The sequence below is a fragment of the Erinaceus europaeus genome, chromosome 7, assembly GCF_950295315.1.
Source record: "Erinaceus europaeus chromosome 7, mEriEur2.1, whole genome shotgun sequence".
Taxonomy (NCBI): Eukaryota; Metazoa; Chordata; class Mammalia; order Eulipotyphla; family Erinaceidae; genus Erinaceus; species Erinaceus europaeus.
Window position 1 is genome coordinate 128245345 of NC_080168.1, and position 23584 is coordinate 128268928.

At 43.3% G+C, this 23584-nt stretch overlaps 2 protein-coding genes across 4 annotated transcripts in view; both read right to left on the minus strand.

The window, feature by feature from the left end:
• The window catches only part of LOC132539532 (uncharacterized protein C3orf20-like), a 56588-nt gene extending 42338 nt beyond the window's left edge, over nucleotides 1-14250 (minus strand). For all 3 annotated transcript variants that reach the window (XM_060195565.1, XM_060195563.1, XM_060195564.1), the window contains exons 1-2: nucleotides 14107-14250; nucleotides 2814-2934 (exon numbers count right to left, since the gene is read on the minus strand). In XM_060195565.1, the coding sequence (XP_060051548.1) occupies nucleotides 2814-2934; nucleotides 14107-14198 (213 nt within the window). In that variant the 5' untranslated portion in view covers nucleotides 14199-14250. The remainder of the gene's footprint in view (nucleotides 1-2813; nucleotides 2935-14106) is intronic.
• Nucleotides 14251-15963: 1713 nt separating this feature from the next.
• LOC132539533 (uncharacterized) overlaps nucleotides 15964-23584 on the minus strand; it is a 30839-nt gene continuing 23218 nt past the window's right edge. The window contains exons 6-7 of the mRNA XM_060195566.1: nucleotides 21985-22084; nucleotides 15964-16288 (exon numbers count right to left, since the gene is read on the minus strand). Of these exons, the coding sequence (XP_060051549.1) occupies nucleotides 16060-16288; nucleotides 21985-22084 (329 nt within the window). The 3' untranslated portion in view covers nucleotides 15964-16059. The remainder of the gene's footprint in view (nucleotides 16289-21984; nucleotides 22085-23584) is intronic.

Below are 23584 nucleotides of genomic sequence, written 5' to 3' on the forward strand. Positions count from 1 at the left end.
TTTGCATAAAGGAACACCACTGACTTTTGTATGTTAATTTTGTAGCCTGACACCTTACTGTATTGCCTGGTAATTACCCGGTGCTTTCTGCCGGATTATTTTGTTTCTGTATGTATACTGTCATATTATTTGCAAATAGTGACATTTTGACTTCTCTTCCAATCTGTATCCCCTTAATTCCTTGCTCTTGCCCAACTGCTGCGGCAGGAACTTCCAACACCACGTTGAATAGTAATGGTGACTGATAGCGGGCAGTCCTGTCTAGTACCTGATCTGAGGTGAATGCTTCCAGTTTCTCACCATTGAGTAAGAGGTTGGCTGGAGGTTCATTGTAAATGGACTCCTTGTTGACCGATTATTGATTGATTTTATCAAAGAGAAAGGTTAGACCACCACCCTGGTATGTGTTTCCAGGGATGAAACTTCACATGCAAGTCCTGAGTTGGACCTATTGGGTCACCTTCCCATGGCCACTAACAGACATCATTTCTTCATTGAAGTGCCTGCATGACTCTACTGTTCCTGGTGGCCATTTTTTTCTTTTTCCATTTCCCCTCTTGATAGAGAGTGAAAAGTAGAGAGGTAGAGGGAGAGAGAGAGAGAGAGAGAGAGAATGAGATCTACAGCACTGTGGTAGGTACAACATTGTTTCCTAACAACAATCTTTTTAAAAGTTGAGTGCTTAAAGTAACTTTGTTAAGCTAAAACAAGAAAGGACCAAGTTAGATGGAGGAGCTAGCCTGAGGGTGATGCAAAGGGACTCACATGCCTGAGGCTCCAAAGTCCCAGGTTTAACCCCTCCATACCACCATTAAGCCAGAGATGGGAAGTGCTCTGGTAAAATTTAAAAAATAAGAGTTAAGAGCTGAAATAAAGCATGGGGAAGAGAGCATAATAATTAAGCAAAAGATTTTCATGCCTGAGGTTCTGAAGTCTCAGGTTCATTCCCCCACACCACCAAGAATGAGAGTTGTGCAGTACTCTGGGAAAATAAATAAATAAATAAATAAATAAATAAATAATAAAAAAGTGCTTTGGTTAAAAAAAAAAAAAAAGTGGTCCAGGAGGTGGCGCAGTTGATAAAGCATCGGACTCTCAAGCATGAGGTCCTGAGTTCAATCCCCAGCAGCACATATACCAGGGTGATGCCTGGTTCTTTCTCCTCCTATGTTTCTCATTATAAATAAATCTTAAAAAATAAAGAACCAAACATACCCATCCAAAAAGATAAAAAAAAAAAACCTAAAAATAAAGATTTCTTAGATTGGGGGCTGGGTGGTGGTGCACCTGGTTGAGCTCACATGTTGCAATGCACAAGGACCCAGGTTTGAGCCCCCAGTCCCCACCTGCAGGGGGAAAGCTTTGTGATTGGTGAAGCAGGGCTACAGGTGTCTCTCTCCCTATCTCCCCTTTCCTCTCAATTTCTGATGGTCTATATCCAACAAATAAATAAATTTAAAAAATAATTTAAAAAAAGATTTCTTAGATTGGGTTGGGGAGATGGTTCAATATTGCATCCCCAAGATGGAAGCTTTAATCTCTGGCACAGCTATATGCTAGAGTTGAATCTGTTCTCTCTTGCTTTTGCCTTCACACCATCCATCCTTCCCTGTCTAATAAATATAAATAAATAAGTTTTTGTTTTGTTTTCTTTTGCCACCAAGGCTGTTGCTGGGGTTCAGTGCCTACATAGCTCCACCGCTCCTGGATGTAGATAGGAATAAATAGAGATAGAGAAAGGAGAGATCCAACAGTACTGTCCCTTTACCACTGGTAAAGCGTCCTTCCTGCAGGCACTGGGATGTGGTCCCATCAGGCTCAAACCTGGGTCATGGTGCTTGAGGATATGGACTCTCTAGAGGGGGTCCTGGTCGAAAATGGTGGCAGTAGCTATGTCCTCTGTTTCCACAGTGCTGGGTTAGTCCTGACCACTGCTGGTTGGCATATGTCAGGTGGCACCCAGGGCGGGGAGGGTTCAGCTGGCATGTGGAAGGAAGGCCCTCTTCGCGATGCTCCCCAGGGTGGCAGTGAACACGCTGAATGTCTTCCTGAAGGTGCGAGTTTATCCCCTCCCTTCACCTCTGCATCAGATCCGAGTCCTTTCCTTGCGGAGACGATGACCTCTCTGCTCCACAGCTCTCCTGTGCGTCCATTGCCAAATGGCTATGAAGATGTATAAAGATGACCTGGACCACTGCACAAGCATAGAAGGTCACAGCACCGGCATGGACCATTCCGAACATGAACCATAAAGCCATATGAAACTTTAGCTCACCTTCTTGATTTGTATGAAACATTGGTCAGGATACTGACCGTATATCCCTGTTTATGGCAGGAAATGGCTTAAATAACTAACTTGAATTGGTCATGAAAAAAAAAAAAAGTATATTATATGCTCTAGCAGGTGAGCCACCTGCCAGGTCCCTAAGTCAATAGATCTTTAAAAGTAAATTGATTAGGGCTGGGGAGATAGCATAATGGTTATGCAAAGAGACACTCTTGCCTGAGGCTCTGAGATTCCAGGTTCAGTCTCCAGTATCACTATAGATCAGAGCTGAGCAGCATTCTGGTTTCTCTCTCTCTCTCTCTCTCTCTCTCTCATTCCTTGTGTGTATCTTTCTCTCTATAGCTCTTACTAAAATAAATATTTTGTAAAAACAGATTTATTAAATCAACAGGATAGTATATAAAACCACTAAACTGAATAGCTCAGAACTCCTAATCTTTTTTCCCCTAATAGTGTATTTTAGAAATGTAAATTGCTGTTATGATTTAAGAAATGATCAAAGGAATATTAAGTTGCAAAACAATACCGTAACTTCAACTGGATCTTTAAGCTTTCCCTTCAAAGGCCACATCCATTCTCTTAGGATATTTCCAGTTCTACTGATCACTATGCCTCCATCCTGATTAAACATCATCGATATTACCTGGCTATAAAAAAAAATACACATGTAACTCATTTAGAACAAGCAGTCATGAACTCATCAATTTGACTCAGGAGATGGGTAGCACCAGCCCTTTAAGAATTCGTAACTATCGGGGGTTGGGCAGCAATGCAGTGGTTAAGCACAAGTGGTTCGAAGTGCAAGTAAGGATCCGAGTTCGAGCCCCCAGCTCCCCACCTGCAGGAGAATCGCTTCACAGGGTGTGAAGCAGGTCTGCAGGTGCCTATATTTATCTTCCCTTCCTCTCTCCATTTCTCTCTTTCCTATCCAACAACGACGACATCAACAACAACAATAATAACTACTACAACGACAATAAAGCAACAAGGGCAAGAAAAGGGAAAATAAATTTAAAAATTAAAAAAAAAAAGAATTTAAGACTATCTTCTATCAAATTCCTGAAGGATGGTCACCTTATCTCTCTGCTTGAATGTCTTCCTTAAAGGGGAGATTGTGCGATTCCAACTCAGCTGCTCAAGATTCCTTTTGAGACACATCCTCTCTCACCTAGCTCCTGACCCATTTATAAAGGTTACCCCTAGCAACCGTGGCCTACCTACCTTGGCCATGATTCATGGACTCAGGGGTGGACATCTGACCCAGGAATGAGTTCCAGGTAAATGCAACAGTATATATGAAAGACCATGAGGAAGGAGGTGGGGGTAGTGCATTCAAGGGACTCAGACAAAGTCAGTGTGACTATTCCAGAGTTGTGTTTTTACCAGAGCACTGCTTAGCTCTGGTTTATGGTGGTGTGGGGGACTGAACCTGGGGACTTGAGAACCTCAGGCATGAGAGTCTCTTGTATAACCATTATGCTACCTACCCCGACCCACTAGTTCAGAGTATTACTGGTTAAGACTGAAAAGAAAGAAAAAAAAAACAGACAGAGGCCAGAAGTGCATAATCTCCTGTGTCAGCCATATCACGGTGTGGGTGTGGGAGGCAGGAGAAGCTCCAGATTACGATTTTTTTTTTTGCCTCCAGGGTTATTGCCGGGGCTCAGTACCTGCACCCTGAATCCACTGCTCCTGGAGGCTATTTTCCCCCCCTTTTGTTACCCCTGTTGTTGTAGCCTTGTTGTGGTTATTGTTGTTGATGTTGTTCGTTGTTGGATAGGATAGTCAGAAATGGAGAGAGGAGGGGAAGACAGAGAGGGGGAGAGAAAGACAGACACCTGCAGATCTGCTTCACCGCCTGTGAAGTGACTCCCCTGCAGGTGGGGAGCCGGGAGCTCGAACCAGGATCCTTCCGCCGGTCCTCGCGCGCCACATGCGCTTAACCCACTGCGTTACCCGACCCTCAGATTATGCATTTTTTTACTTCAAAGTTTCAGGCCACTTTTTCATCCAGAGAGAGGAGAGAGACCACAGGATTGGGGCTCCTTCCATTGCCCTAGCAACTCCTACATGGTGCTGGGGCTTGGGTCTGGGTTGCACGCTTGGCAGTGCGAGTATCCTACCGGGTGGGCTATCTCTTTGGCCCCACGAATTTTCTCTGAAGGGCAAAAAATCGTAAAAGGTTTAGTAACAAAATGAGGAGCATGACAGTGATGAACCAAAGTAAACGCTGCAGATTAGTTAAGAAGTCAGGAGAGAACATGCATTCTACACCAGGTGAGAGAGAGGGAGACAAGAGCACGGATGGGAGGACCACACGGAACCCGAAAATGCGGTTTGTGTGGTGAAGAGCAGCAAGGTGTCCATTCTACCTTTCACATTCCTGATACATCTCTTTGTGTAGTCTACATTTAATTATGTTTTCTCCATCAGTAGCATCACGCTATGTGTTCACGTCTAAATCATCTTTGCATCTTCTCTCTTTTCAGCACAGGGACTGGAACAAAGAATGGGCTTAATAAAAGTCTGAATTTTGGGTGGAGGGTAGATAGCATAATGGTTATGCAAACAGACTCTCAAGCCTGAGGCTCCAAAGTCCCAGGTTCAATCCCCCGCACCACCACAAGCCAGAGCTAAACAGTGCTCTGGTAAAAAAAAAAAAAAAGTCTGAATTTCATCTATGAAATGATTCAACTCAATAAATACACATTGGGTAATTATTACACACAAAGTGCTGTTCAAGTACAGTTAAGAATCTGAGGTGCATGGTCTGGGAGGTGGCACACTGGACTCTCCACCATGAGGTCTTGAGTTTGATCCCCAGCAGCACATGTACCAGAGTGATGGTCTGGCTCTTTCTCTCTCTCTCTCTCTCTCTCTCTCTCTCTCTCCTTTCTCATCAATCAATAAATAAAATAATAATAAAAAAAAAGAATCCGAGGTGCTCAGAGGGAGGTGTTCCATACACAGGACATTTTTTCATCTTGTAATATTTATTTTGAGGGTGGGGGAGGTAGTATGCAAAAGACCTTCAAACTTGAGGCTCTAAAGACCCAGGTTCAATTCTCTGTGCCACCATACCCCACAGCTGAGCAGTGCTCTGGAAATAATTTTTAAAAATCTCATTATTTTAATAATAATTATTTCGATAGATAACATTTATTGGGAGAAACTTCCAATTCCCAAGGAATGGTCTATGGTGTCTGAAATAAAATCACACAGGGGAAGTATGTAGTTTAGTGTGTGAGGTTTCTTGTATACTCCAGTGGTGAATTTTATGGACTGTATTTTTCTCTCAATAAAGCTACCTATAACAAAAAGAAAAAAACATTTCTCCTAGTAAGTGACATTTAGAGTGAAAAGTGAAGATAAATAAGAGGAAAGCAGTTGTAAAAAGTTGGGACAAAGTTATTATTTTTGTTTTATTTTATTTTTCCAGAGCACTGCTCAGCTTTGGTTCATGGTGGTGTGGGGGATTAAACTGGAACTTTGGAGCCTCAGGCGTGACAGTTTCTTTGCATAATCAGTATGCTATCTACCCTCCACCTAGGACAAGGACTTCTAACCACAGAAAACAAGGTGTAGAAAAACCATGAAGAGAGACAGATCAATAAACAAGAGTGGGAGGAATGATAAAAGACTGGAAAGGGGCCGAGCAGGCTTCTGAAACTGCAAGCCATTAAGTTCCATTCAGATACAGAGTGTCACTGGGAAGAAAGTCCACAGAAAAGCAGCATGGAACATTCAACAAGGAAACCCATGAATAAGGAGAAGGGCTGCTGAATGCTATAACTACAGAACATCTTATTACGACAAAAGGAAGTGTCATAAAATTCGAAAGGGAAATGTCTTTAAAGCCACACACACCCTATCATCATCCAGGAAGTTTATTAAATCACTTCCACCATAATCATAAAAATGACTCTAGGAGAGATTCACAGACATGTTAGTGAATATAGGAAAGGCTCGCACCTCCTAAGTTTCGGCATGTGTGGGATCCTCTACAATACCAAAGAGGAGCAGAAGTCATGAAACAGTATAAGCACAGACTTCATGATATCTCAACTTGGGAGCAGTTGCAGGTGGGACATCTGAGAGATAGGATAAAGCAAGTGAGCAACCCAGACTGGACAGCTCAGGAAGAAATGAGAAGCTGAGACAGTTTCAGTTTCACGTAAGAATGTAAGAATATCTAGACCAGGGCAGGGGAACTAGCACAGTGGCTCACACTACAGACTTTTACACCTGAGGCCCAAGAGATTGCATGTTTAATCCTGGGCGCCACCATATGCCAGAGCTGAGCAGTGTTCTGGTTTTTAAAAAAATGTAGCTCGCTGACTAAGAAGATTTGAAAGGGAAACTAAAAGCAGGACCTGACCAAATTGTAAGTAGGGCACCAAAGTAAAAACCCAGTGGTGAGGGGTAGACATGCAGCTTCCTGGGCCAGTGGGGGGTGGGAGTGGGTGGGAGGGATGGGTCACAGTCCTTTGGTGGTGGGAATGGTGTTTATGTACACTCCTAGCAAAATGTAGACATATAAATCAGTAGTCAATTAATATGAGGGGGGGAAATCAATTGTATGTCTCAAAGTTTCTCAAAAGACAAACTGAATCTTTTTAATATATAGGCTGTGTATTTGATATGTGGACTCTCTCAAAAGCCTAGACCAAGTAGATTAGAAGCATCCAATAGCACAGCTATATACAAGATACTGGATACTGTACAGCAAACCATAACAAAGGGACTTTTCAAAGTTAACCCAATTAACAAATAATGTGATGATAATATTAACTATCGATTGTCTTTTTGAACCCTAAGACAGCAGGAACCTCACATCTCCACTATAGAGCCCCTACTTCCCCCAGTCCTGGAACCCTTGGATAGGGCCCACTTTCCCGTATGCATTTCCCAATCCAAACCAAATAATATTGCACCCGCCGATCACAACCTAACCAACGCAACGATTGCCACCTCAACATGCTTAAGCTCAGACTGTATCCAGAGACTTCACATGTGGAATGACAACCCTTCAGCTTCATTACTCGGGTGAGACCTTTCCTTTTATAGTATACTCTAATTTCATCTCAGGTAGTTCACTTGCTAAACAAAGTCCCATAACCTAGATATACACCAGTTTCTGTGAGAGAGAGCTTATGTGCACACGTATCCATAAACTACTGCAAAATATATACCTGAAAGCAGAAGTACACTAGAGTTTGCAGTGAGTACCTCCCTAACACTTCCTCTCCACTATTCCAAGCTTGGGATCCATGATTGCTCAACAAATTGTTTGGCTTCATATGTTAACTCTCTTTTCAATCACCAGGTTCCAGATGCCACCAGGATGCTGGCCAGGCTTCCCTGGATCGAAGACCCCACCAATGTGTCCTGGAGCTCAGCTTCCCCAGAGACACACCTTACTAGGGAAAGAGAGAGGCAGACTGGGAGTATGGACCGACCAGTCAACGCCCATGTTCAGCGGGGAAGCAATTACAGAAGCCAGACCTTCTACCTTCTGCAACCCTCAACGACCCTGGGTCCATACTCCCAGAGGGCTAGAGAATGGGAAAGCTACTGGGGAGGGAGTGGGTTATGGGGATTGGGTGGTGGGAATTGTGTGGAGTTGTACCCCTCCTACCTTATGTTTTTGTTCATTAATCCTTTCTTAAATAAAAAATTTTTAAAAAATGTAGCTCAACAATTATCGATGTTGGAACTCCTACCTTCAGTACCCCATAAAGAATGTTGGTCCCTTCCACCTTCTGCATCCCACAATGATCTTGGGTCCATACTCCCAGAGGGTTAAAGAATAGGAAAGCTGTCAGGGGAGGGGATGGGATGGGATGGGATACAGAGGTCTGATATTGGGAATTGTGTGAAGTTGTACCCCTCTTATCCTATGGTGTTGTCAATGTTTCCTTTTTATAAATAAAAAATAAAAAGAATTTTGGTTCATACTCCCAGGAAGCAAGTAATGATAGGGGGGAAATGACCAAAGGGCTTGGAACTCTAATTCCATCAGGACTCAGAAAGAGAACAGGAAAAGAAGGACATTCAGATATAGTAATAGGTGTGAGTGTGACTTGGAAGAGAGGACAAGACCACAGGCAAAAAATAAAAATGGGTAAATACATATAATGATAGACAGATAGTTACAGTAAGAGTAGTCAAGCCTTATCTGCAACCTTGGAAGAAGTACTGTAGCTTCCAGTGGAGAAAACGGGGACAAAGAACTCTGGTGGTGGGAGCAGAGCAGAATTATATTCCTGTTACCTTATAATTTTGAAATTACAATTTTCTTTTTTAAAACTAGAGCACTGCTCAGCTCTGGTTTATGGTGGGGAATTGAACCTGGGACTTTGGAGTCTCAGGCATGAGAGTCTCTTTGCATAACCATGATGCTATAACCATGATCTACCATGATAGATCATAACCATGATCTACCCCTTCTTATAATTTTGTAAATCAATTATTATGTCACTAATAATTTTTTTTTTAAAAAGGAAGAAAAAATGTGACTCAAAGCTAAAAAGAAAAAAGATAACCAATTCTTACAAGTTTATAAGATCCTTGAGAGAAGTGGGTTAACAGCCTTAGAAGTGTTGTGAACATTCATTAGAAACACACATACATATCTAATGCATACACACGTGTAGGTATGTATTTATATCTACATGACTGATAAAAATAGGAGTGGAGAGAGGCAGAGATAGGATCATTCAAATCTGCATGCTGCCTTTGTGGATGAGTGCAAAGGAACTGCAATACTGTACAGGTTTCCCCTAGTAAGACAGCAGTCTACATCTTCACTCCCTGGATGCACGTTTAGCCATGTGACTTTTTAAAAAAAATTTTTTCTTTATATTTATTTATTCCTTTTTGTTGCCCTTGTTGTCCTATTGTTATAGTTATTATTGTTGTTATTGATGTTGTTGTTGTTGGATAGGACAGAGAGAAATGGAGAGAGGAGGGAAGACAGAGAGGAGGAGAGAAAGATAGGCACCTGCAGACCTGCTTCACCGCCTGTGAAGCGACTCCCCTGCAGGTGGGGAGGCGGGGGCTCAAACTGGGATCCTTACGCCTGCTGGTCCTTACGCCTGTCCGACTCCCAATGTGACTTGTTTTGATCAACACATCATTAGCAAGTCTGATGCTAGAGGAGACTTGAAAACTACATCTGCATTGGGATTTGTTTTTACTCTGATGGCTTTTGGAAGAAGCCTGTGTTAACCTGCTGCACACTGGAGCTAAGTGGTCAGTTATCCCTGATGGTCTGGCTAAAGCTTACGTTCATAATCATACTATTATTATCGATACAAATGTACTTATTACTAATCATGTAGTGTGTATTCAGCATTAATCCAAGCATCCAAAGGACTGGATGGGGGAAAGGTAGGCACTGGAATTAAAAACTGGATTTCAAAGCTTTTCTCCACTATGTGCCTCAGTTTGCCTCAGCTTGGAATTATACCTAATCATAGGTATAATTAAATAGCACTAGAAAAATTAAATAGCGCAGAAAAGTGCTTTCTGAACTTAACACGATTAACTTAACCTATATTAACAATAAGAGTGAGATGTTTGAATCAACCTAACTTTAACAACCCCTGAAAAGTCAAGTAAAAATACACTTTTTCTTCATTAAAGTGGTGGTGATTTTCTTATCTTGTCTGCAGAATCACAGAATAGGGTGTACAATTAAAGTGTCATAAAATTATTATATAGTGTTTCCTAATCTTGCTTTTGAAACAGTTGAAGTACTATCGTAAGAAGACAGAAGGACTTTAAAAACATGTGCTTTCTCAACCTTTGCAATGCTTCCAGATTCTGTCATCATCTTTTCATCTCAACATCAAAGCTGGGAAAGGTTCTTTCACACCGAGGGCAGGTATTTACATGCCGCTCATTAAGGCACTTCACTGTCCCATTAATCTCTCTCTCTCTCTCTCTACTTGTATCTTAGGTCTTTAATTTCTTTTTGCCTTTTGCTGACTCTACTTTCTCTGCTGCTAAGTTGCTGATGATGCACTTTGACAGGTGATTTGGCTCGTGAAAAATGGTGAAAAACCAGTAAGGGAGACACTGAGAAGGGAAAGGTTCCCTAGAAGCATGTCAGCACGTAGGAAGTTTCTGCTGAACTTGGCAGAAACCCTGTTTTCTTTTTTTTTTCCCTCCAGGGTTATTGCTGGGCTCGATGCCTGCACCATGAATCCACCGCTCCTGGAGGCCATTTTTCCCCCTTTTTGTTGCCCTAGTTGTTGCAGCCTCGTTGCGGTTATTATTGCCATTGTTGATGTTGCTTTGTTGTTGGATAGGACAGAGAGAAATGGAGAGAGGAGAGGAAGACAGAGAGGGGGAGAGAAAGACAGACACCTGCAGACCTGCTTCACCGCCCGTGAAGCGACTCCCCTGCAGGTGGGGAGCCGGGGGCTCGAACCGGGATCCTTACGCCGATCCCTGCGCTTTGTGCCACGTGCGCTTAACCCACTGCGCCACCGCCGGACTCCCGAAACCCTGTTTTCTAAGGGAGGGGGAACATTTTTGCTCTCTGGATGGCAATGCTCAACTCTTTCATTTTATTTTTTTGAGATTTACTTAGTAACATGAGGGAGAGAGAAAGCCAGAGCACTACTCTGGCACATGTGATGTCAGTGATGGAACCTGGGACCTCGTTGCTGTTAAGTCCAGTACTCTAGCCACTGTGCCACCTCCTGGGTCACTCAAGTCTTTTTCATTAAAAAAAAAACAAAAAACGGGAGTCAGGCTGTAGCGCAGGGGGTTAAGCGCACGTGGCGCAAAGCACAAGGACCGGCATAAGGATCCCGGTTCCAACCCCGGCTCCCCACCTGCAGGGGCGTCGCTTCACAGGCAGTGAGGCAGGTCTGCAGGTGTCTGTCTTTCTCTCCTCCTCTCTGTCTTCCCCTTCTCTCTCCATTTCTCTCTGTCCTATCCAACGACGACAAAAACAATAATAACTACAACAATAAAACAACAAGGGCAACAAAAGGGAATAAATAAACTAAATAAATTTTTAAAAAAATTAAAAAAAAACATTTCTTTGTATTGCCATCAGGGTTATTGCTGGGGCCCGATGCCTACAGGATGAATCCACCACTACTGGTGGCCACTGTTTCCTTTGATTTGCCAAGACTGAGAGAAGTTGAGAGGGAGAGAGAGACACTTGTAGCACTGCTTCACCTCTTGTGAGGTTTCCCCTGAGGAGGGATAGGTGGCCTGAACCAGGATCCTTGAGCATGACACCTTGTGCCCTCAACTGGGTAGGTCACCTCCTGGCTCCTCACTCAACTTGCAAAAGCAAGAGAAGTCAAAATGTGAGGGATAGGAAAACAGGTGAGGTGATCGCATTACAGAAATTCAAATGCAGCACATCTTCAGGGTCGGAATCTCCACCCGGTGCCATCACTCACAGAGAGGCAGCTTGTCTGGATGGCCTACACTGTCCATGTCTACTTCAAGTTCAAAGGGTCAGAGAAGTTTCCCTAGGTCCATACGTCATACTATTTTTCTTCTACTCATTTACACACTTAAGGTGCTTTTGGTTCAATTTTTCCAACTGAGGTACTTTAAATATGTATTACTAACTAAACTGAAGTTGAGCACATGGAAAGAGGTATCCAGGGAAACAATACCCAAAGAAGTGTGAATATAGACGCATAGTATTGGGTAGTTCTAATGTGTTGTATAGTCTATCCTCAGAGTTCATGTCCACTCTGGACCTCAGAACATAACCAGCGTTAGAAATAGGGCTTTTTCAGATGTAAGTACTTAAGAGTCTTGAGATGAGAGCATCTTGGATTTAAGGTGGTCTTAAAGCCACTAGTGTCCTTATCAGAAGAGTAGATGTCACAGAAAAGGAGACATACAGAAAAAGACAAAGGCAGAGACTGAGATGTCTTCAAGCCAAGGGATATCCAGGACTGCCAGCAACCACCAAAAGCAAGGGGAGGGGCATAAAACAGAATTTCCCTGAGAGTCTCCAAAAGAATTAACCCTGCCAATATCTTGGTCTTAGGGAGAGTCAGTCTGTGCTGTCTTAGGTCACTCCGTTGATGGCAGTTTGAGGCAGCAGCCCTCGGAGACATTAGCACCTGCTGCAGGTGTTTGCTGTCACTGTCACCAGGGCTCTCACTGGGGTTCGGTGAAGGAAGGAAGGAAGGGAAAAAAGGAAAAAAGAAAGGAAGGAAGGGAGGGAGGAAGACACCTACAGCACTTGTGTCACTCTTATGCAACTTCACCCCACAGGTAGAGACTGGGGCCTTGAACGTGAGCCCTTGTGCACGGTACCATGCATTCAACCATGTGCACCACTGCCTAGTTTCCTGCTGCAGGTGCTCTTGATAAAGACCTACAGCTTATTCACAATAGCCCAAGAGCCATATTATACATATTATGCACTAGGTACAATCTACACATAAACTTTGAAAAGTTGTCTTCGTTCGTTTTGTTTTGTTTTTGTCTTCAGGGTTATCACAGGGTTTGGTGCCTGCACTAAAAACCCACTGCTCCTGGAGGCCATTTTTCCCATTCTGCTGCCCTTGTTGTTATTGTTGCCATTGTGGTTGTTGGATAGGACGAGAGAACTCGAGAGAGGAGGGGAAGACAGAGATGGAGAGAGAAAGATTGACACCTGCAGACCTGCTTCACTGCCCGTGAAGCGACTCCACCCCTAGCAGGTGGGGAGGCAGGACCCTACACTGGTCCTTGTGCTTCACACCGTGTGCACTTAACCCACTGCATTACTGCCCAGCCCCCCAGAACACTACTAACTTCTGGCTTCTGGTGCTGCTGGGGGTTGAATTTGCACCCTTTGGTGTCGTAGGCAAGAAGGTCTCCCTGCACATTTATTATACTACCTCCATCGTTGTTTACATAGACTTGTGTATTTAGATTTCATAATGAAAGCAGCAACGTGACTGCAGACACTCGCAGGCTGCTGTGTTCCCTACCGTGGAATTCCAAGTCATCACACTTCTCATGTATGCAATGTGCTTGTTGTTCTTAACGGGAATATAATGTAATGTAGTGGGGGAATTGTTTACAAGAACCATCTCCCACTCAGCCTATGCATTATATATGACTCTAGCAAAGTGTTTTGGGAACAAAAATGTGTTTTTGAGGTTGAAAATCTAAGATCTAGATACATGTCAAAGGGAAATGGGAGCGCTGAGGAGATCTCCATCCATCTGTAAACTTCCTATGAGTCAGATCACTAAGAAAACTAGCTACAGAGGCCAAATCAAAGGACAAATGCCCCCACACCATCACCACTGGCACAAATCCAGAGGGCCAAAATAAGCCTTGACATATAAGACACAGAATAGAGAACAAATTGAAGGAGACAGAGTATAAAAGCTGAAGGAAACCACAAGCTCATAACCCCTGAGAGCTTTGTAGAAAGCTTGACAAGAGACTTCTCTCCGCATATACAACGGGGTCCTGACAGTCACGTTTAGTTCTCAAGAGGGCAGAGAGGCCCAGGTTGTCACCTGGATCACTAAACAACAGACTTGCTCATCAGTCCCTAGTCCCTGTTCATGGACCTTGCCTTCAGAGGGACCATTGTGTCACTTCATTGCTGACTCAGATATGGATTCTTGAATCCACAATCTTTTGGCTTGTCCTGACTTGTACGCCTCTACAAGTCCTAAGCAAACATACACATTTCATTTCCTTACCTGCTTCTCAATTAGATCAACTATTTAATGGACTGCTTTTCCATGTTCCCTTTAATTGGGATTTAATGTTCCCCTATCGCTTAACTTACCCACCACTTTTAATTTGTCTGAAGTCTCACGTGCCTTTTAGGGAAAGAAATGCTACCACATCCAAAAGGTGTAAAGGTCCCAATAATCACTTGCTTGTGATAATTGCTGAAGATGTTAGTGTACATGCCCCCCAAAGGGAGGGTAGAACTGCTCTGGCAGATAGCAAGACGGCCAGAAGGATAGATGAAATTCAGGTTAAGGAATGGACGCTAGTAAAAACAAACAAACAAACAAATAAATAAAAACCCACCACCATAATGCTAGAAATAACTCTTAATATAGAATAATGTTAGTTTTTGGCCTATTTACTTTTTATATAAGCTCTTTCTTTTTTAAAAGTATTTTATTTATTTTCATGAGAAAACATACATACACACACACACACACACACACACACACACACACACACACCACCACCACCACCACCACCACCACCACCACCACCACCACCACCACCACCACCACCACCACCACCAGAACATAGCTCAACTTTGGTTTATGGTACTGCTAAGGACTGAATCTCAGGGCCTCAGGCATGAGAATCTTTTGCATAAACATCCTATCCCCCTGGCTCTAAATCAGCTATTTCCAGATAACCTAGTGGAAGTTCAGAGGGACAACTCACTTTGCCATGATGACTGAGCACCATGCTTAGAGAGCCCAGCCAGACACGGGTTCCTTGACTCCAAATGGCACGTTGTTGCTGTAGGCTCATGTTACTCTCTTTTAGTTTCATAGTCTTTGAAATCATATTTGTAAACAATGGCAATGAAGTCTGGTCAGATTGATCCTGTTAGTGGCACAATTACTGGAAATCAAAATTGCCCACTGTTATCCAGTATTGCCCAATGAGGCCACTCCAACACACAGCCAAATGATTGGTCCCCCACTAATGATTACAGACAGATGGGGCAAAGGAAGGCTGGGGGCTGACTACAGATATCAAACTAGCTCTATCAAACTCTACAGATGGGCTCTTGAGGTCTTTTTCCTTTTGGATTTGTAGAAATCTTGGTAAGTTGGTCTTTTTTTTTTTTTTTTTTTTCCAGTTCTGGAGTCTTGAGCTGCTACAATTCACCACTCCTAGACAGACTTTTCCATTCATTTATTTGAGAGAGAGAGAGAGAGAGAGAGAGAGAGAGAGCTATCCCAGCACCAAAGCTTTGCTCAGTGGCAGTGCTCCCACTCCCACTAAGGCACATGTCTTTCAGTTGAGCTGCCTCCCAGTCCCTAAACTAGATTCTCTAGATGTTAAATCCCATATGGTCCTCCTACCCAAGAGGATGAATCAAGGAGAACTCATTTTCTAAGAATCATGTAAGTATCATAGATACTTAATAGAAATATATATATATATATATATATATATATATATATATAATTTGCCTCCAGGGTTATTGCTGGGACTCAGTGCCTGCACCATGAATCCACTGCTCCTGGAAGGCATTTTACCCCTCTTTTGTTGCCCTTGTTGTTTGTTGTAGCCTTGTTGTGGTTATTACTGTTATTGTTGATGTCGTTCATTGTTGCATAAGAAAGAGAGAAATGGAGAGAGGAGGGGAAGACAGAGAGGGGGAGAGAAAGACAGACACCTGCAGACCTGCTTCACTGCTTGAAGTGACACCCCTGCAGGTGGGGAGCCCTGGGCTGGAACCTGGATTCCTTACACTGGTCCTTGCACTTGGCGCCACGTGCGCTTAACCCGCTGCACTACCACCCGACCCCCAACAGAAATATTGACTACAAGCAGGGCTCCCCTTAACTAAGAAGATTTGGAAGTGGGAGAATTTGCTCCAAACTCTTTCTGTTTGCCTTCTGCATCAAGCACAAGGGAATGTGGACCCTTGGGAGAAAGAGACTGAATAAACCTAAAACATCAGACTTCCTTCCATAGTGTGTCTTAAGATTTTTCTGCTGAAATCTCCTAGCCCCTTTCATTACACTCAGCCCCCTCCATCCTTCTTCTCACAGCATTTCACAAGGATATTAGGTCAGAGAAGAGCCATCAAGCAGGGCGTAATGAAACTTCTTAACATCTGCGCTATCTGTTTTGACCGTTGGCATCTGAGGCTTCCTCTTCAGCAGCTCCAGCCAGAAGCATGGGGTCATTTGGGGGTTACATCTCTCTTTCACTGTGACTTCAGTGTCAGTATAGTGATTTAGGATAAGTTGTTTGTTGAATCCCTTTTTCTTCAGCCTTTCTTCTTCTTCTTTTCTGTTCAGAAGGAAAGAATTCAAGATTCAGCTGACCAAGGACAGGACAGCTGGTGATTATCTAGGTCTCCATGACCTTTCCTCTAGCATCTACCTCGTAAACTTCCTTTAGATCCAGAGAGTTAAATGTCAAAATACTTCCCCAAGTATTTGAGTACCTAGCATTATTTAAAAAAAAGGGGGGGTCGGGTGGTAGTGCAGTGGGTTAAGCGCACATGGCGCCAAGCGCCAAGACCGGGTAAGGATCCTGTTTGAGCCCCAGGCTACCCCAACATCAATAACAACAATAATAATCACAACAACGACAAAAAAACAAGGGCAACAAAGAGGAAAAAAATTAAAAATTAAAAAATAAACAACAGAATACAGGTCCATGAAAGATGATGAATGACATAGTGGGGGTTGTATTGTTAAATGGGAATCTGGGGAATGTTATGCATGTACAAACTATTGTATTTACTGTTGATTGTAAAGCATTAATTCCCCAATAAAGAAATAAATTATTAAAAAAAATAAAATAAAACAAACAACAACAACAAAAGCACTTACTAATTATGGGAGAGAGTAAGAGAACCAGAGCATCACTTAACATACATGGTGCCAGGTATCAAGCTGGGGACCTTATGTAGGCAAACCGTGTGTTCCCACACTGAGCCCTCCTGTTGTTCCTGTGCTAAAGGTGCTGCCCAGCTCCTTCCTAAACAATACCTCAACTCTGTGGCTACATGGTAAAGTCAAGATCTGCTGCCTCGTTTATCAAGTCCAAATTCTCTGTAGTCTATGATATTGCTTCCCCACATTCTTAGTGTGGATTCTTCTTATTATTATTGTGGTGGTTATTATGATTGTTGTGATTGCTGTTGTTGTTGGATAGGACAGAGAGAAATGGAGAGAGGAGGGGAAGACAGAGAAGGGGAGAGAAAGACAGACACCTGCAGACCTGCTGCACCGCCTGTGAAGTGACCCCTTGCAGGTGGGGAGCTGGGGGCTCGAACTGGGATCCTTATGTCCTTGCGCCATGTGCGCTTAACCCGCTTCGCTACCAATCCCCTTAGTGTGGATTCTATAGAATCTATGAGCTTAACATAATCTGTAGGGGCCAGGTGGTATCGACCCTGGTTAACTGCTCACATTACAGGGCGTAAGGACCCAGGTTCAAGCCCCTGGTCCCCACCTGCAGAGGGAAAGCTTCACGAGTGTTGAAGCAGGGCTGAAGATGTCTCTCTCTCTCTCTTTCTCTCTCTCCCTCTCTACCTTTCCCTCCCCTCTCAATTTCTATCTTTATCCAATAAAAAATAAATAAATAAAAATATAAAAGAAATAAACTGCTGATGCCATAAGGCTTTGTTTCTGAGCATCAGTAAGGAAGCAGACCTTTCTCATACTGTTCAATTTCCTGCTCCCTACACACACACACACACACACACACACACACACACACACACACACACAGATGCATACATGGATATATCATGTACATATACACATCATGTAACCAGGCATTGATAACCTGCCACTAGAAGCCCCAAAGGGCAGACTGGCACAGCAGAGTTTATGTGATAGAGGAGACATTCTTCATGTTGTTAGAGACCGACACTGCCTGTTTAATAGCTGCACTACCTGGCTAACTTGTTTCTACTGCTCCATGGTTCCAGCCTAGTGGTCCCTGGGCTTCTTGGTTATTAAGATAGAATATATGGGTGGAACTGAATATTCAAGAATAACTGGAACTGGGGCCAGGTGGTGGCGCACCTGGTTGAATGCTCACATTACAGTGCACAAGGACCCAGGTTCGACCCCCTGGTCCCCACCTGCAGGGGAAAAGCTTCACGAGTGGTGAAGCAGGGCTGCAGGTGTCTCTCTGTCTCTCTCCTTCTCTATCTCCCCCTTCCCTCTCAATTTCTGACTGTCTTTATCCAACAAATAAAGATTTTTTTAAAAGTTAAAAAAAAAAAAAGAGTAACTGGAAATGACACCCAAACTGGGCAGGGAAAGCAGGTATCATCTTTTCAGTAAGGAGCTAGCAGTTTAGGCATTCCTACCATGGGCAAAGGGTGGGACTCAAAAACCAACAACTTCTAGCAACTGTGTGAAAGAATGCTTAAGGTGGGCCTCCACAAGTTCCTTCTGACTCAGAACAGATCCAAGTGAGAATCCTATCTTCTTGGAAATTCAAAAAATTAGGGGCCAGGCAGTGGCGCACCTGGTTAAGTGCACACATTACGGTGCACAAGGACCCAGGTTCAAGCCCCTGGTCCCCACCTGCAGGGGGAAAGCATCACAAATGGTGACACAGGGCTGCAGGTGTCTGTCTGTCTCTCTTCATCTCTATCTCCCCTCTCAACTTCTCTGTCACTATCCAATATTAAATAAATAAATAAATAAATAAATATTTTTTTAAAAAGAGAAAATTCCAAAAATTGAGCTGGAACATCTCAAGTAAGGACTTAGAATATTGGATGTGTGTGGATGTGTGTGTGTGTGTGTGTGTGTGTGTGTGTGTGTGTCCTCTCATATAAAATGGGGATCCTACTAGGATTTACCTCATAGGATATTGAAAGCATTAGGAGAAGCAGTGTGTTTATTGGCGGGGGGGGGGGGCTGATTAAGGAATTGGAAGGATAAGGTATGCTGAAAAGAACTTTTCTTTATGTGGTACTACAGGAATTCAGGGCCTCACACATGCCAAATACCTCCTAGGCCCAATCTCTCTTTGCTTTTCTTTTTCTTCCCCCCCTTTTTTTAGAGAGAGTGAAAGAATGAGAGAGAAGAGAAGTAGAGAGAGGATGGCACAGCACTGCTGTGGTGCCAGGGTTTGACCCAGGTCCTCACACATGGTAAAATTCATGTTCTAACTAGGTGAATTATCTACTGGTTTCTGAAATAAAAAAAAAAAAGGATTGAGAAGAAATATCTAGAAATAACACAGCTTAACAGAGGACCTAGTGGGGGTTGTATTATTATATGGGAAACTGGGGAATGTTATGCATGTACAAACTATTGTATTTACTGTTGAATGTAAAACATTAATTCCCCAATAAAGAAATAAAAAAAATAATAATAAAATTTTAAAAAAGAAAGAAAGAACACAGCTTACTAATGAAAGCAGGGGCACGGATAACAGCCCCACCACTGTTGGAATGCAATGTATTGGGGCTGGGGGCTCCGAATAGTGTCAGAAGTCACTGGTGACCCTCAGGGAAGCAGGTGGAGGCACATCTCAGTGAGTGCTCTGCAGGACGAGACTGAGCCAGGAGGGTGGACAAGGGTCAAATCTTCCACGTGGTAGCTAGAAAATGAAAACGCCTGGGGGTCGTCGGGCTGTAGCGCAGCGGGTTCAGCACACATGGCGCAAAGCTCAAGGACCGGTGTAAGGGTCCCCGTTCGAGCCCCGGCTCCCCACCTGCACGAGAGTCGCTTCACAAGCTGTGAAGCAGGTCTGCAGGTGTCTGTCTTTCTCTGTCTTCCCCTCCTCTCTCCATTTCTCTCTGTCCTATCCAACAACAATGACATCAATAACAACGATAATAATAACCACAACAATAGTAAAACAACCAGGGTAACAAAAGGGAAGAAATGGCCTCCAGGAACAGTGGATTCATGGTGCAGGCACTGTGCCTCAGCGATAACCCTGGAGGCAAAAGATAAAAAAGGAAAACACTTGACTAAATCAAATGCTTTCTCTCCTCCTACTCACCTTCTCTTGCTTCGCCTTTTATTTACCGTAATCTTGTAAAAATGGATCTCACTGTCAAAAATGAGGTGAGTGGGCAGAAAATTTGAATAATGTGACAAAAGCAAAGCACTTACAGATCACCACCGTTCCCCAAGCAGAACACAAGCATTCTGCCCTGTCTATAAGCATCCAGGAGGGCAGGATGCTTATACAACAATCCACATTTACACACCCACTGGAAGCTGAATCTAATTACCACCCTTGGTCCTTTCATTCAATGCCAGCATGTACTTTTACTTTCCTGTGGCTTTCCACAATTGGTCTTTTCTAAAAGAAAATCAATGCTTCCTAAGCACTGAGGGGGGAAAGGGTTCCCTTTTCTTTTGTACCAGTAAGGAAAAAAAAAAAAAACTAGAGAAAACAATCTCCAATGCAAAAGTTCTTATATAAAGGTCAAATTTACTCAATCAAGAATAGGCAGTTGTATTAATTCTGGAAAGTCTACCACAAACTTTTAAAAAGTACTTCCTTTTCTAACTCCTTTTAATTAATTTATTGATTCCTTTTTGTTGCCCTTCTTTTATTGTTGTAGTTATTATTGTTGTTGTTATTGATGTCATCCTTGTTGGACAGGACAGAGAGAAATGGAGAGAGGAGGGGAAGACAGAGAGGGGGAGAGAAAGATAGACACCTGCAGACTTGCTTCACCGCCTGTGAAGTGACTCCCCTGAAGATGGGGAGCCAGGGGCTCCAACCGGGATTCTTATGCCGCTCCCTGCGCTTTGCACCACATGCGCCCAACCCACTGTGCCACTGCCCGACCCCCTAGATGTTTTTTTTTTTAAAGATTGCAATAGCTGATCATTGTCAGCAGAGGAGTGTGTACATATGTTAGGTTTAAAAAGGCTGCAAGGAATACATCAACGTGTTAAAATGGAATTATCTTAGTAAAAAAAAATATGTGATTTTAACTTCTTAGGCTTTTTGGAATTTTTGAAAAATATGAATAATCATTATGTATTATATCTAGAATGATTCTCCCCCAATAAAAGAGGACATTATTATTTTTTACAGCAGAGAACAGGTAAGGAATAGGAGTAGAAGCAAGGCACTGTGGCAAGGGAGTATTCTGGAGTCAGACAGAGCTGGGTTTTGCCTCTGGCCCTGCCTTTTTCTAGCTGTGTGACTGTGGCTGAATTGCCACACTGTGTGTCTGCCTCCCCCCTTTGCACACTGGAGATGACGTCATGTCTTTCTCATAGAATTAGTCTAAGTGCTGAGGTAGCACGTGTAGAACACCGTGCCCACTGTCTAGCCCTGCTCAGAGCAGCTAGGGAAACAGCTCACCTGGTGAGATATGAGACCTGCGTTTCTGAGACCACCACCACCCCCAGTTTGACCCCTAGTGTTCCAGAGGGTGCTCTGGCTTCTCTTTCCTTCTCGTTCTCATGTGAACTTCTTTCTATCTCATCTAAAACAAGTTTTGAAAAACGTTCATCAACACTTGATACTGTTACGACGACTTTCCCATTTTTAAAGATGCGCCTTCTGTTGAATGTTAGCTTGCTGAGATGTTTACTTCCCCGTTTGAGAGGGCAAGCTCCTTGAACACGGGGCTGGATTTGCTCTCTTCGAACAGCACTTTGTGTCTACACACGGCTTTTCTTCCTCTGACTTCTCTTTTGTTCTCTCTCTCTCTTTCCCCACTGTTCCACATATGATCCTGTACTGGTCACTGGACAAGGCTCGGTGTCTGAGAAGTCATTCCCCACTGTTCCACATATGATCCTGTACTGGTCACTGGACAAGGCTCGGTGTCTGAGAAGTCATTCCAGACATTCCAGGAAAAAAATCCAGGAAGAGAAGCTTTTGCATATGCATACGTGTATCTGTCATATTCAACAGACAACTTGATAGACTGAATTGTCCAGGGTCCCATAAACTCTGTATCTCTTTTTGCCTCCCTACATATCACCTGCCTAATAAAATATGATTTCAAAAGACTATAGAGGGCTCCCTACATTTGACTTAATGCTACTTGTAGTTTCTTCACAGCAGTATTGAGTGTTGTCTTCCACATCAGAATGTCCACTGGTGGGCTGGGATTTTGAGAGATCCAACCTAAAAAAAAAGACAGTTACCACAAAAAGAATATTTCAAAATTACACTAAGTAAATCTGGATAAATTTTCTCAGTCAACAGTCCATGAAGCCTACTCAAAAAAGGAATTAGAACAGCTAAAGAAACTACTACCCAAACCAAGAGACCCCTCACAGAATGGGAGAAGATCTTCACAAGCCATACATCAGACAAGAGGCTAATAACCAGAATATATGAAGAACTTGCAAATCTCAACAACAAGACAATAACCCCATCCAAAAATGGGGGAGGACATGGTCAGAATATTCACCACAGAGGAGATCCAAAAGGCCGAGAAACACATGAAAAAATGCTCCAAGTCTCTGATTGTCAGAGAAATGCAGATAAAGTCAACAATGAGATACCACTTCACTTCTGTGAGAATGTCATACATCAGAAAAGGTAACAGCAGCAAATGCTGGAGAGGGGTGTGGGGTCAAATGAACTCTCCTACACTGCTGGCGAGAATGTCAGTTTTTGTTGCCCTTGTTGTTTTATTGTTGTAGTTATTATTGTTGTTGTTACTGATGTCATTGTTGTTGTATAGGACAGAGAGAAATGGAGAGAGGAGGGGAAGACAGAGACGGGGAGAGAAAGACAGACACCTGCAGACCTGCTTCACCACCTGTGAAGCGACTCCCCTGCAGGTGGGGAGCCGGGGGCTTGAACTGGGATCCTTCCTCTGGTCCTTGTGCTTTGCGCCACCTGCACTTAACCTGCTGCGCTACCACCCGACTTCCAACCTTCCTTTTTTCTAACAACTCATAGCTTATCCTTTCTATAACCTCATTCAAAGACATACAGCATTTTTCTAAATTGAGAACCCATTAAGTTTCCTAGGTGGGAAGGTCTCCTTTTATATTTAAACAATATTTTTTCCAACAGAGGCAGAGAGAGTGAAAGAGACCATAGCACCTAAGCCTCTTCAGTGCAGTGGTGGGTGGGTTCAAACCAGGGTCATGCACACGGTAAAGTGATGCGCTGTCCAAGTTGTTGGTCTGCTTCTAAGACCTCTTCTGTTTCATGGGTTTAATCCCTGCTGCTTAACACTGGATTCTATTTACATAACCACTGTTAACTAAGCACCGCCCTGCCTCCAGGGCATTGGTTTAATCCTCACTGTTTTGCATGCTTTTTCCTTCTCCCCACCCCCTATCCTACATACATCCTCTTCTGACCTGACTCTTCCACCTCAGGATATATAAGGACAGGATTGTGATTAGAGATAGCTTAGATTGCGCTGCGTTCCACATGAATAAAGACTGAACTGCATACCACTCAGCCATGAGTCCCTGGTCGTGTCTCTCTCTCCCGCCCGCGAAGCTAGCCCGATACCAAGTGGATTATTTTGCTGGTCCCATTTAAAGAATTTAAGAGCCAACTTTTTTTTTTTTTTTTAACCAGAGCACTGCTCAGCTCTGGCTTATGGTGGTATGGGGGATTGAGCCTGGAACTTTGGAGCCTCAGTCACGAGTCTCTTTG